The sequence below is a fragment of the Leptodactylus fuscus genome, chromosome 6 (assembly GCF_031893055.1).
Source record: "Leptodactylus fuscus isolate aLepFus1 chromosome 6, aLepFus1.hap2, whole genome shotgun sequence".
NCBI classification, from domain to species: domain Eukaryota; kingdom Metazoa; phylum Chordata; class Amphibia; order Anura; family Leptodactylidae; genus Leptodactylus; species Leptodactylus fuscus.
In genome coordinates, this window is record NC_134270.1 from 154,186,194 (window position 1) to 154,199,885 (window position 13,692).

Here is a 13,692-nt window from a genome sequence, read left to right on the forward strand (position 1 = left end):
AGAGTACATGTGCGGTTGGTCAGGCACCCATTCCATGAAAACTGTATTCTGCCGAACAGAGCAGTATAGGATGGCTGAAATGCTATTGCAAGGTCGCAGAGCCATCCTATTCCAAGGTGGTGGTCACGCCAGAAGTAACAGTGCATTATATAAGACTGAGCACTCCTAAAAACCTTATAGCAATAAGCTCAGATGCCACTGTGCAAGTGAAGCCATTGCTACGGAACCATATGTTCCCATATCCAATGGGAACATATGGAGTGATCTAGCATGGCTTCTGCAATCGAAAACTGGCATAAAGTCGCTAAATCTTTGTGCAAGTAAAATTTTTATTGCAAATATCATGCCTTTGTGCCTCTTATTTCACTTGCTTGAAAGTGGGAGTCTTAGCAGGTGGCGCTTCATCAAGAGCTGGCATAGATTTCTGTTTAGACATCTGGACCCCACAGGATGTATCTAACTTACACAGTCCAGTCATATTAATGTGAGCACCGCCTACTTTTGTTGTTAACGTGTCATCAGCCATCGGGGTGCACTCATCATTGTGGAAGGCACGATGGATCACTACAAGTATGCATCTATCCTTGTGGACCATGTTCACCCCTACATGCGAATTGTTTTTCCTCAGGATGATGGCATCTACCAGCAGGACAATGTGACGTGTCATAAAGCTCGCAGTGTACATGCGCGGTTGGAGGAGCACCAGGATGAGTTTACCGTACTCCCTTGGCCAGCAAATTCCCTGGACTTGAACCTAATCGAGAATCTGTGGGACCACCTCGATTGGGTTGTTCGTGCCATGGATGCTCAACCGCGTAACCTAGCGCAGCTGGCCACGGCACTGGAGTCGGCATGGCTCAACAACCCAGTGACATCACCACAACATCCCCTCTCTTCTTGTGCGTCTCTGGATTTTGACAGGTGGTCACGTTAATGTGCATGATGGAGAGTGCACCTTGACCTAAATTAGGTGCAAATACCAGGAATTACAAGTCTTGATCAATCAGCCCCATAAAACCTAGTCCTGATGCTGGCGAGTCGATTGAGTTTTTTTGCTATGATCCAAATATGGCGGATTACAGACCCGTTCTTTTATGGCCTGTTGGTAAAAGCCTTCTAAATACATAATCAATACTTCCCACCGAGACGGATGATTCCCTCCATTCACTTTTACTCGTCCGAATAGAGTCATTTCTTTGCTTTTTTCAAAGACTTTGCTCCTAGAGGAAAAAAAAAAATCGCCAGAAAATACCAAATAATCGTCTTTCCATAAGCTCGTTTAATATCAGAATATTACTGAACTTCCCAGTCTCCCACCCCGCGTTTTAATGCGTTCATCTCCAAGAGACATTGCATTCCAAAATCATACAACTTTATCGCTATAATTCATAAAATAACTATGCCACAAACATACATTTGGATAATTATATAGTTTAGACACCCATCCACAATAATTAAAAACACAGAGTATGAATGTTAATATGGCCTTACGCAAAAAATAATACTCCCACATCTTGTCTTAAGCCAATGTTAAGAGTACACATCTCATGTACAATAGGAATATATCTGGAAGTTTTTTTTCTTTTAAATACATATACATACAGAAAAAAAAAAAGGATGCAGAAAACTCCCTTTAATGGGGAAACACGGCCGAACTGAGCCGTGAATAACCTGTCCTAAAAGTGCAAAGGCGCGTCCCTAGACTGCTTCCTGATCTCCTAATCCAGCGATATCGGCATGGGAGAGGGAGGAAAAAGAAAAAAAACCCAAAAGATGAAACGGACTACGACAACGTGGTAAGGGTCACCTTCCGCTACGACTGGATTCATTGGCTAAGTCATGTAAGAGCGAGCGGCGGGCTGGTGCAGATCTCAGTGCCTAGAAAATAATACATCGAAACTTTGTTCATTTCAGCTGGTGCTAATCTATGGGAAATACAAAAAAATGAAGTAGTGATTGCAGGCTCGCATATATATATATACTGTCTGAACATGCTGCATTTGCATGCGAGCACCAGATAGGAGCGATTGTCTACGTGGAATACAAGAGTCCGCCCGGTCGAGGATGTGGAGAACAGACGATCTCGGCGGGGACCTCTTGCGTAGAGCAGCAACAATCTGTCAGCGATTGGCAACGTAGAATACTGATGATCGGCACGGAGCGCACTTCACTGCCGGCTAAATGCGCTCTCTTCCCACTCTCCGCACTTTGGTCATGCAGGAAGAGTTCTTCTTTTTTTTATGGCAGTCTCGGTAAGGTGGCAGTGTAGCTGGGAAACTTGGCAGGAGCGGATACAAAGCTGCTGAGACTGTGACGCTCTGGTCCTTGGGTGGGAAGACGTATGGGGGACAGGGAGAACGGAGAAGAGGGACAACCTCCGATATAAAGATCTTAGCACTGTCAGTGCAAATACGGAGGCAGGCACGCAGGCAACCTTATTACTGGCCCTAAATATTATTTGCTTTACTGGTGCCTGCCTCCAGGGTGCTAGCTCAGTAGTGTTTTGGCAACCTGCACTAATGTTTCTGGAATTTAAGCATCTAAACACCATCTGGTGTCTGCCCATCACTTATTTATGGCAATTATTCTTTTCCATTTGTCTTCGAGACCATTTTTGGAGCAAATTTTTCGGTAACGCTTTCTTATGTTCCACATCCTATGTACCCATCAGGCCGAGCAAAACTGGGGGGAGGGAAGACCGGCTACATCTCGCTATGAAATCACACCGAAATCATCGTCCCGGGATTCTACGATCACTTTTTCTTGACCCGCTCTCTTTCGATAGCCAAATCATTTGACGCCTAGCCTACGAGTGAGGTGTATCGTGTGTGCTGGATGATCATGAGACAGGGAAGGCTTGGACTGTAAGAGGTCTGCAGGGTTGGCCCAAGGTCTAGAAGAGATTGTGGGATTGTTAGTGGGCTGCAGGCAGATCCCTCCAGTGAGCTGGAATCTCCTGGACCAGAGCTCAGACAAAGCTTCGTTCTCAACCCTTGTCAGTAGGGAGCATTGTGATATCTGCGGATGAAGGAATAAGCAGACAATTATTTACAGGCGTGCATCATTACCCCCAGTATGAAGGCAAATCTAATACATATGCTACGCAAGGAAATACAAAACAGCAGCTGCTTGATGAATCTATGGAGCCACTTCCCATCTTGGCTCCTGTCATATGGTTGGATATTAAACATTGGGATGTAAGGAAGATTAACCTTGTCACTTCTTTCTATTCTCCAGGACATCTTGAAGATTCATGGGAGGCATCATATAAATAAAGACTCGTAGCCAGCGGCAATATTCTTCTTCGGCCAGAATATAAATGATCATCATCCTTGCTCCATACTCGTAGAAGATTGTGAACAATTTCTATCTAGACGACTAGAGATTTTACGTACAAGTCTATTCCAGCCTGGAGATCACGTAATAATATCAACTCCCGACAGGAACATCATCTCCTTTGATTAATTTTGTCAAATCCCTTTTACTTTATTTTATGAGGGCTTTTTTTTTTTTTGCACATGTTGTATTTTTTCAATGGCACCCTTTTGTGTAACATATAGTTTATGGATTTACCGTAATTGTATTAACCTGTTGCGGGCAGGATGCAAAATAAATAATAATAATCATATATATATATATATATATATATATATATATATATATATATATATATACACATATACACATATACACACACACACACACATTTATTTTTTTTCTGTTGTACTACTTTTTGCACAAATCAACTTAAAGGGATCCTATCTTTCAAACCCTTTTTTTAAAAAAAAAAAAAAGACGTCGGAATAGCCTTAAAGGCTATTCTTCTCCTACCTTTTGTTTGTCTTCTCCGTGCCGCCATACGCTTGAAATTCCAGGTTTTTCTCAGTATGTAAATGAGTTCTCTCACAGCACTGGGGGCGGTCCTCAGCGCTCAAACAGCACTGGGGGAGTGTCCCCAATGATGCAAGAGAACTCTCCAGTGCCGCCTCCATCTTGGTATGGAACGAGGTCTTCACCGCATCTTCTTCCGGCGGTGTCTTCTAACTTCTAGGGCTTGGGCCTAGGGCAAAATCAACTGCGCATTCTCACGGCCACAAGAAAAATGGCCGCTTACACAGTATTGTAAGCGGTCATTTTCTCGTGGCCTGCCGGCATGCGCAGTCGGCTTTGCCCTAGGCCTAAGGCCTAGAAGTTAGAAGACACCGCCGGAAGACGACGCGGCAAAGACCTCGTTCCTGAAGAAGATGGAGGCGGCGCTGGAGAGTGCTCTTGCAGCATTGGGGACACTCCCCCAGTGCTGTTTGAGCGCTGAGGACCGCCCCCAGTGCTGTGAGAGAACTCATTTGCCTACCAACAAAAAACAGAATTTTTTTTTTACCGAACGGCGGGCCGGAGACTACTTATAAAGGTAGGAGACGAATATTCTTTAAGTCTATTCCAACGTGTTAGTTAGAAAAAAAAAAAAAGGGTTTGAAAGATAGGATCCCTTTAATATAAAAATGTTTTTTCAAAAATCATCCGTTTAAGTGTTGCCATATTCCGGAAGCCAAAAATGTTTTACTTTTCTCCTGACAAAGCTGTCGTTTCTATTCCGAGATTTATGATTTTTTGATTACTTTTTGTTCCTTGGTTTGAGAAGGTGATGTGAGCAGAAAAAAAAAATAAAAAATTGGACCTCTGCCACTGTTTTTCCCTATACATAAACCTGCCAACTTGCTATTGTTTTTGATTATTATTTTTTTTAGTTTTATTTTTGTTTTTTGGAACTCAGGAAAGAGATATTCCTGTTTTTTTTTTTGTTTTTTTTTTACATACTCAATATTTCAATTATTTTATTTATTTACTTTTTATTGGACATTTTATTTAGTTCAGAATTGGACATGAGTCTGACTGCTAGCACAATAGACTGCACAGTATTAGACTATTCAGCTTAAGGCAAAGAACCTAATAGACTCTGCCGCTGGCAGAGACCGGGGCTTGGCATAGACACTAACAAATCTCTGAGATGTCACAGTCTTGGTTGACCGAAGCATCCAAGGGGTTAAACAGAAGTGATCGGAGTTCGCAACGCTCAAGAGCACATCTCGCTGCAGATGGCGCCGGCTCAGCTCATCAATGTGTAATTGTACGGTGAGTACCACCTGCAACTGATGTAGTACGTAGAAGACTTGTCCCCACCCGATTCCGAAATTCTCATGTATCTACAGGATAGACCATAAGTATTTGCTCGCTGTAGGTCCGACCACTGGGATCAATCATGATCAGATCTCATGTCTGAAATGGAGCCATGGTTCCTCATGTACGCTGCTGACCCATGGCTGGGATTTGTGTCCGTATTACAATCTATGAAACGGGTCGTTAGTAACAATTTCACTACATTAGGAAATAACTATATTATCTTTCCTAACTCATTACTACTGAACGGAGCCTTTCATCTGGCTGAAACCCAATATATTGAAAACAAATCTAAATCTTCTGGAAACGCGGAGCCCCGTAGGGTAACTGCTGATCACATGGACTGGTTTTAGTGCAGAATTGTAGATCTGGACAATCCTATAAAATAGCCTTTAAGTGATTCCCAATATCCGTTCCGTAACCAGTTACTAGCACTGTGGGATTAACTCCTTAAGGTCAGGGTATTCTAATCAAAGACAGAAACATTGACAAGACGCTTTAAGCCGAGTTCACACGGGTTGTTTTTTTTTGTTTTTTTTTTTATCGGATTTTGACGCAGAATCCGGCTCTAAAAAACCCCTCCCATTGACTTCAATGGGAGCTGTTCACTTTTCTTTTTTCCGCTAGCGCAAAAAACACTAGCAGAAAAAAAAGGAGTGCTGCCCTACCTTGCCATGGATTACGGCGTGGAGTCCACGATGCGACACTCCCTCCAGACTAGGCCCATTCATTTGGGCCTAATCCGGAGCAGAATGCCGCAGCTAGCCGCGGGTGTGAGCTCGGCCTTGTACAACGTACTAATGCCTGGGCACTCCTACTATAGACTAACAAATGGGGTACACAGTATTATTCTAGGAGGCGTTCACACTGTACAGCAGTGTATTGGGGGGGGGGGGTTATCAGTAATTTATTTGAGGAAGTGGTGCATGGCTTAGAAACTAACTACCCTTAAAAAATTTTTTGCAATTTTTGTGATCTATGACATGTGCAAACAATTTGACCCTCAAAAGGGTCAAATTGAAGATCAGTGAACTGAAGATCAGTGTGTGTGTGTGTGTGTGTGTGTGTGTGTGTGTGTGTGTGTGTGTGTGTGTGTGTGTGTGTGTGTGTGTGTGTGTGTGTGTGTGTGTGTGTGTGTGTGAGACACCCAGCACCCCCACTGATCAGCTATTCCACTTCGAACACCATGTGATATTGTATTCATCAGTCACATAGACTGTTCACTTCTCAGTCCCGTTCAAGTGAATGGGAATGAGCGGCGATACCAAGCTCTTCTATTGTAATGATCTAGTCTCCCAGTCCCCATAGTACATGCAACTACTTGCATACACGAGAGAGGCGTCAGATTGACTCTGGGGCTGGGTGCTGGTTCTGAACATGCCTGGAAACCCAAGGTCCGGCAAATACAGAACGATGTAGGTTTTGTATAATGCATAAAAACCAAAAGCGCCTATCAAGTGAATGCTGCCCTATGATTCGGTTTGTCATACATACCAGGAGATTGTCCCAGTATATATTATATACCTAAAAGTGACTTAACCCCTAGCACTCCAGTAGATTTATATCCCAATTATGGCAGCGGCGAGTGATATTTGTCAGTGTATAAATCTCCAGCATCACGTCATGTAGCCGGAGCCTGAGCACAGCCTTAGATAAGAGATTTGTGCAGCTGAAGGTAACCATCCGATAAATTCAGATTTTTCCATATGAGTCACCCTCTGCATTAGAACAACTAAATATATGTTCTACGAGGAAAGTCGCCCACGGGACAGATGTGGTCAAGGCAGATCTTCTAATGGCCTAATAGATACATTATTATGTACAACATGAGCAAATTATTCGGTGGTCTATGATGCTTATAGATTTTGGGATGGGGGAGGGGGGGCAGTGCTACGGGAGAGTCACATGACCAGCACAAGGGTGAAGAACCATCTGTCGGATATGTTTTACTGCCTACTTAGACTGATGAATATCAACTACATTTAGTTAGTATGCACCCGAGGATGCAGTAACAAGAGTCTGCGGAGTGTGCACAGAGCCGAAACCCATCGCCCCCACTACATTCACTGAACAGTTGTTTCCATTAGATGGGGAAATCAAGCAAAGAGTCAATTTACGACAAGCACTTTGTGGCAGCCTGTACCAGCTCTGTGCACTGCAGATACACGATGGTATGAGGCTAGGTCTGCAAGCCGGTTAGCAAGGAATATGTTATTTGTGCATTACTTTAAAGGGATTCTACCATTAAAACCCTTTTTTTGTGGATAAGACATCGGAATAGCCTTTAGAAAGGCTATTCGTCTCTTACCTTTAGACATGGTCTCTCGTCCCCACCGCTGCCAGAGAAGTGTCTCCAAGCGCAGCCTCCTTCTTCATCGCCGCGTCATCTTCAATGTATTCTGTCGCAGGCTCGTAACTTCTAGCAGAGCAGAGCAGAGCAGACTGTGCAGGCGCACAGGTCACAGGAAAATGGCCGCTTGCACAGTATTGTTAGCGGCCATTTTCCCTTGGCCTGTGCAGTTTGCTCTGCTAGGTTACAAACCTGCACCGGAAGAAGACATTGAACATGACACGGCGGATGAAGAAGGAGGCGGCGCTTGGAGACACTTCTCTGGCAGCGGTGGGGACGCCCTCATCGCTGTTTGAGCGCTGGGGCCGCCCATATCACTGCGGGAGAACTCATATGCATACTGGTAAAAAACGGTATTTCTGAGGAACGGCGCGGCGGAGATCACGTCTAAAGGTAAGAGATGAATAGCCTTTCTAAAGGCTATTCCGACATCTTATCCACAACAACAAAAAAAAAAAAGTTTTAATGGTAGAATCCCTTTAATCCAACATATCTGGTTCGCAACAAGGGTTCACCCCCAGCTCCAGCTTTGCCTCTTGTTTGTCTAAGTTAATTTGTGGGCCTGAATTGTGTGGATTGACATCTGGCATGTAAATTAATTTTGCCAGTCTGGTCAGTTGTAGGTCTGAAATAGTTTAGTCGTCTGGTCTGGAGTGTAAATTAAAAAGATTTCCCATCTCAGGATTTCACCTGCTCTCCTGTCCCCTCTCCTCTCGGCTTTCCCGTTCTGTGCCCCTGGTGAAGAGCTATCAGTGCCGGTACCGTAACTCTTCACTGTCAGAAGGGCGTTTCTGACAGTCAGTCAGGAACGCCCTTCCTCACAGCAGCGTCTATAGAGCTGTATTGTGTGAGTGGTGAGGAACGCTCATAGTACAGCGCTAAAGACACTTCTGTGAGGAATGGCGTTCCTGACTGTCAGAAACACCCTTCTGACAGTGAAGAGTTACGGTACCGGGACCGATAGCTCTTCACCGGGGGCACAGAACATGAAAGCCGATAGTGCGCTGAATTCAGCACACTGTTAGCTTTCTAGCGGTATATAAAACCACATGTGCCCCAAATGATGAAAGGTCGTCTTTAAGGGAAAGTGGCGCAATTATTTATTAAAATCAGATAGTGAAATGTATTATTATATTCTGATCTATTTTTATTGATTACTATAATTTTTGTAAAAAAAAAAAATTGGTCAGGGTTCCACCTAAATATACATATATTTTTCACCCAGGGGTTTCCCTATACTATAAGGATGGGACGCCCAGTGATAGAGGACAGTGGTGTAGCAGGAGCGACATGTGCTACTAAGGACTCTATAGCTCACATACTACCCATAGACTAGTAGATGAATTTGAGCTTTGCAACATTGTCTTGTCTTACCTGGTTCTTCTTCCAAGAGGCCTGATGCAGCCAGCTTATTCCGGAGTGCACTATAACAATTTTCAAGTCCCTGCGAAGTAGGAACCAAAGGAAATATGTAAAAATAGTGCCGAATAGTCGCTAAATGTGTCCAGTATCTACATATAGTAAGACCTGCTCATGCTTGGCCAGGCACGAGGTGACGGCATATACTAGCAATGGCGGTATTTTCTTACCTTGAGCTGTTGCAAGTCAGTTTCTATCTTTTCGATATAATGCAACATCTGTTTGAACATGTCAGAGGGTGGCGTGGGCTCAAGGTGCCCGGGGACAAGGGGGTTCAGCCTGTCAGCTGTATACGAGGAACTTGCTTGTTGCTCTGAATATGTGCATTGAGTAGAGGATTCAGAGTAAACAAAGTCTTCATCTGTGGAACTTTCCTGCATGTTCTCATAGCCCTCCAGGATCAGATACCTCCCTGCAAGAACAAAATTGTATTAAAAAAACAAAGCTACCTATACTACGTAGCAAAAAACCCAAAAAGCATATAGCCGAGCCCGACCTGATATCCGATACTGAACGTCTTCTGATTCTTTAGTGTAATTCTTCGACTGGTCATCACTTTGAGGTTCATGGGCGTCAAAAAATTGTTCTCCACCATCTTCGGGAGCCTCCTCCACCACGTCCGAGCCGATGTTACCCTGATCTGGGTATTGCTTTTCAGTCTTTAGTTGTATAGGAGATTGTTTATTTGCAGAAGTCTTTCCGGTTCTTTTCCTCTGGTGGTGGTGTCCCAAAGCTCTCAGCTGTCTGTCACTGTCTGTCATCTGCTGGGCACTCCGACTGCAGAAACGATGGAAGTTCTCGGCTTCCTCTTTCTGAAGGAGCTTGACCTGCTGCATTAATAATTCACGAAGTAGTTCCACTGCAGGAAACAAAGGTTATAGGTCAGTGAGGAGGAACGCTTATGGTACGTAGGACGGTCAATGGCGCCTTTGTATCCACTACACAGGATTTTCCACTGAGATGGTCAGACAAATTTATTCAACTTTTCCAAAGTAGTCAGGGCAGAGGGCTAGCGGGGCGGTGTTATACTAGCCCAATGGAGACGACAAGATATTCCAAGGGCCTTTGGTTCGTATATGTCAGCTATGGAATAGCATAATGGAAGCCTAGGGGTGACAGATGTAACCATATACCCTTACTACATGTATCTGATTACCATTTAAGTCAGACCTGGGCAATGTACGGCCCGCGGGCCACATCCGGCCCTCTGACTGGTTCTGTCTGGCCTGCATAGCTTGTGGGATAAAAGTAGATGCTGAATTGGAAATTTGTTCAAGGACCTGTGATGACATCATCACAGGTCCTTAAGCTCACCAGGATAGGCTAAGACTCGTTAGTGGGCGGAGCCACACAGGACAGTGTGTTTGCTGTTCACAGAAACATCAAGCTGCCGGCAATGGAGGCTGCTGGAAGATAAAGAGGAGAGAAGAGACAGCATGTGTGAGCAAGAGGGGGGGAACTAGGGGCAGATGCAGGGGGGCAGTTACACTGAAGGCAGATGGAGGGGGGGACATTAAACTAGGGGGAAGATGGAGGGTGACATTAAACTGGGGTCAACTGGGGGAGGATATTAAACCATGGGGGTTAGCTGGAGGGGACATATCAGCTTCTAGTTGCCCCCAGTTTAATGTCCCCCTCCAACTACCCCCACTGTTTAATATCCCCCTCAAGTTGCCCCAGTTTAATGTCCCTCTAGTTTCTGCTAGTTTAAACTGGGGCAAGAGGAGAGGGACTTAATACTGTGGGAAATTTGGAGGGGAACATTATAATGTGGGAACATATAATGTACAGGTGACTGTAGGAGGATTATACTTTGTGGGGGCAAATGGAGAAATGTTTGAGAATGGGCGGAGTCAATGTAGAAGTGGGTGGAGCTAAATTTGCAACGGCACTTATAGCTCTCCAGAACAGTTTCAATCTCTCACGTGGCCCCATGGGAAAATTAATTGCCCACCCCTTATTTAAGTCATGGGGTAAATGCTATAGGGGGTTTCCAGGACCAAAATATCGATGTCCGCAGCCTCAGGACTGGTTAGAAATAATACCTAGATATGTAGGACAGACACACAGTATCTGACTGAAGTGGGGCATCGCTCCTGTGAGCACCTTTACGGGCCAAGGGACCTCACATTCATGCGTCACATGGAGCGGCAGCTTAATCCCATCCAAGTATAAGGGTCTGAGCTAAAACACCAAACAGAGCCACTATGCAATGTACAGACCAGAAGAAACTTCCTCAATTGTCACCACTACTTACGGTTTCTGAGCGCATCCTGTGCCCACGTGTGCTCCGCAGCCGTGTAATAGGACATATGGCTAGGACTGGCAGACGGCGGTGGCAGCAGATTGCTCTGCGCTGGTTGTCCAATACTCTCGCCACCACTGTGAGACAGAACTGAACCTTCAGTGCCTGAATCCTTGTCTGCAAGCAAAATACATATGATCATTGTTTTGTGTCTATTTTATTACTGAAAGCACAAAAGAAAATATAATCCACGATCCAACTAAATATCACTGCAAGAGAAAAGCTATGCTGCCTCGTGACGTGGTGCAGGGAGATGGTATGACATAGACAGGAATACACTGACCAAGGAGGGTTCATTTTGGGGCATCGTGGACCTTAACATCCCAACATAGGACACACGGAGGATTAGACCACCTTAACAAAAGGCTCACTTCTTCTCAAATTGGTGACGGCCTTAGAAATATTACGGTTACATGTGTCCCGTCCACCCCCTTATCCTGGCTCAGGACTCTCGTGAAATTAATTCAATATTCTGAAATTCTATATAAACTATAACAGGCTGAAATTCACAGAACGACCACTAGGTGGCCTCACAATGCTAGAGATAGAGATTTGCAAAATCGTGTTGTCTTGAAAAGCTGATCACACATACATTACAGACACACATACAGTATGTTCAGCCAAGAGGAAAGGGAAGGGAGGACGCGTCTATAATGAATTAGTGCTGGAATATCTAGTGTGGTATGACGGTTGTATTTCTAGCTCAGGTTCATTCACTTCCTTGCCTTATTGTAGAGGGAGTTAATGCTCCATTTTCTTGAATTATTTTCATGCTCTTGATTGAACTAGGATTACTCATAAGGGAGCGTGGCGATGCGGCTGCCATGGTCCATGACCAATGAGTTTAACTGCCCTCATTTACCGACGCAACAAAAGGGCCACTTTTTAACACCTGATGTAGTCGTAAATGGGTGAAGAGGAAGAAGTGCCAAAATAAGAGTTTCTAGCTAGAGCAAGTGTACTAATCTCTATAGTAGATAGTCATAGGGATCACTTTCCTGACGTTCACAACTCTCCCAAAGGCTGGTAAAAAGGTGGACGTGAATAGGAAAGTAATAATAGAAAATCTAGACATAGGTCATCCCTTTGTCAGATGGGAATATCCTATCCTTGTAGGAATTTGCATATGCAATGGGAAATATTTAGCATTCTGTACGCGATTATGTGGGCAGCCATCTTGCCTGAGCTTCTCTTCTCTGGTAACAGCATTTAGTAATAATTTTACAGCACAATCATGGCAATAGGCAGCAATAGTCTGGAGCTGACTCAGTGAGGTCTATGGGAGAGTTTTCTAGACATGCTCTGTGTAGAGGTGAGGAGGAGATAAGATGGGACATCATCTATTGTCTATAGTGCATGTAATGAGGAGTTAACAATGGGTGTTCTCTTCTATTGTGATCCTGTGTGTCTGTTTTGCTTGTGAAATATAAATGGGGCCACTGTTCGAATGAAAACCTCTACAGAATTAGCAAATGTAAGGGGCATATCACCGAATAAGGCCCCACGTTGCAAAAACGCAGCTTTTTTTGTTGCAGATTTTGCTGTGTTTTTTTGAGCCAAAGCCAGGAGTGGAATGTAGTGGTTGCTAACAGAAAACCGGGATTTCTGCCAAATGGCGGCACGGAGAAGACATCTAAAGGTAGGAGACGAATAGCCTTTCTTAAGGCTATTCCTACGTGGTAGGCAGAAAAAATTAGTTTTAATGATAGGATCCCTTGTTAATGGAACTCCCTTCCCCACAAAATTGGAATCACCACATCCACAACAACCCTTCAAATAAAACTAGCACATGAGAAATGCCATAAACCTGAAAATTCAGATGTCAGAATTGATGTTTTCTGTTCTCACTCTCAAAAACAAAAAGTAATAAAAACTAATCAAAAAGTCGTATATCCATAAGACACAAGGTATCGTAACGCTGCATTGAAATAAAATGTAAAAAGTTATGAAAGTGGGAATAAATGTACATAAGGTCCTGGAGATATGTGCAAGAATATTTATAATTGAAAATCTGCAATAAAAAAACAAAACAAAACAAAAAAAACAACATTTTTGGGAGTGTTTTTGTAATTTTAATGTGACTGTTAAGGTGTTAAAAGAAATTCTCATTCAAAGTATATATATATACACACATAATATATATATATATATATATATATATATATATATATATATATACCGTATTTTTCGGACTATAAGACGCACTTTTTTTCCCCCAAATTTGGGGGGAAAAGAAGGGAGCGTCTTATAGTCCGAATGTGGCGCCTGGCACCCGCTGTACTAGAGAGACGGATGCCGGCAAGGGATAGATGCCGGGGCCTAAAGACATCGCTGTGCTCCTCTATCCTGCATGAAGCCAGCAGCGGCGATGCTATTCCGCTCCTCCGTCCCCCCCGCCGCTGGCTTCATGCAGGACAGTGGAGCGCAGCGATGTCTCAGGCCC

General features: G+C 44.0%; 1 protein-coding gene across 3 annotated transcripts in view; it reads right to left on the reverse strand.

Moving 5' to 3' along the window:
* Window positions 1-1,265: 1,265 nt before the first annotated feature.
* ARHGEF12 (Rho guanine nucleotide exchange factor 12) overlaps window positions 1,266-13,692 on the reverse strand; it is a 113,433-nt gene continuing 101,006 nt past the window's right edge. For all 3 annotated transcript variants that reach the window (XM_075277600.1, XM_075277599.1, XM_075277598.1), the window contains 5 exons: window positions 11,202-11,366; window positions 9,441-9,803; window positions 9,115-9,356; window positions 8,900-8,969; window positions 1,266-3,018 (listed from right to left, as the gene is read on the reverse strand). In XM_075277600.1, coding sequence (XP_075133701.1) covers window positions 2,987-3,018; window positions 8,900-8,969; window positions 9,115-9,356; window positions 9,441-9,803; window positions 11,202-11,366 — 872 coding nt within the window. In that variant the 3' untranslated portion in view covers window positions 1,266-2,986. The remainder of the gene's footprint in view (window positions 3,019-8,899; window positions 8,970-9,114; window positions 9,357-9,440; window positions 9,804-11,201; window positions 11,367-13,692) is intronic.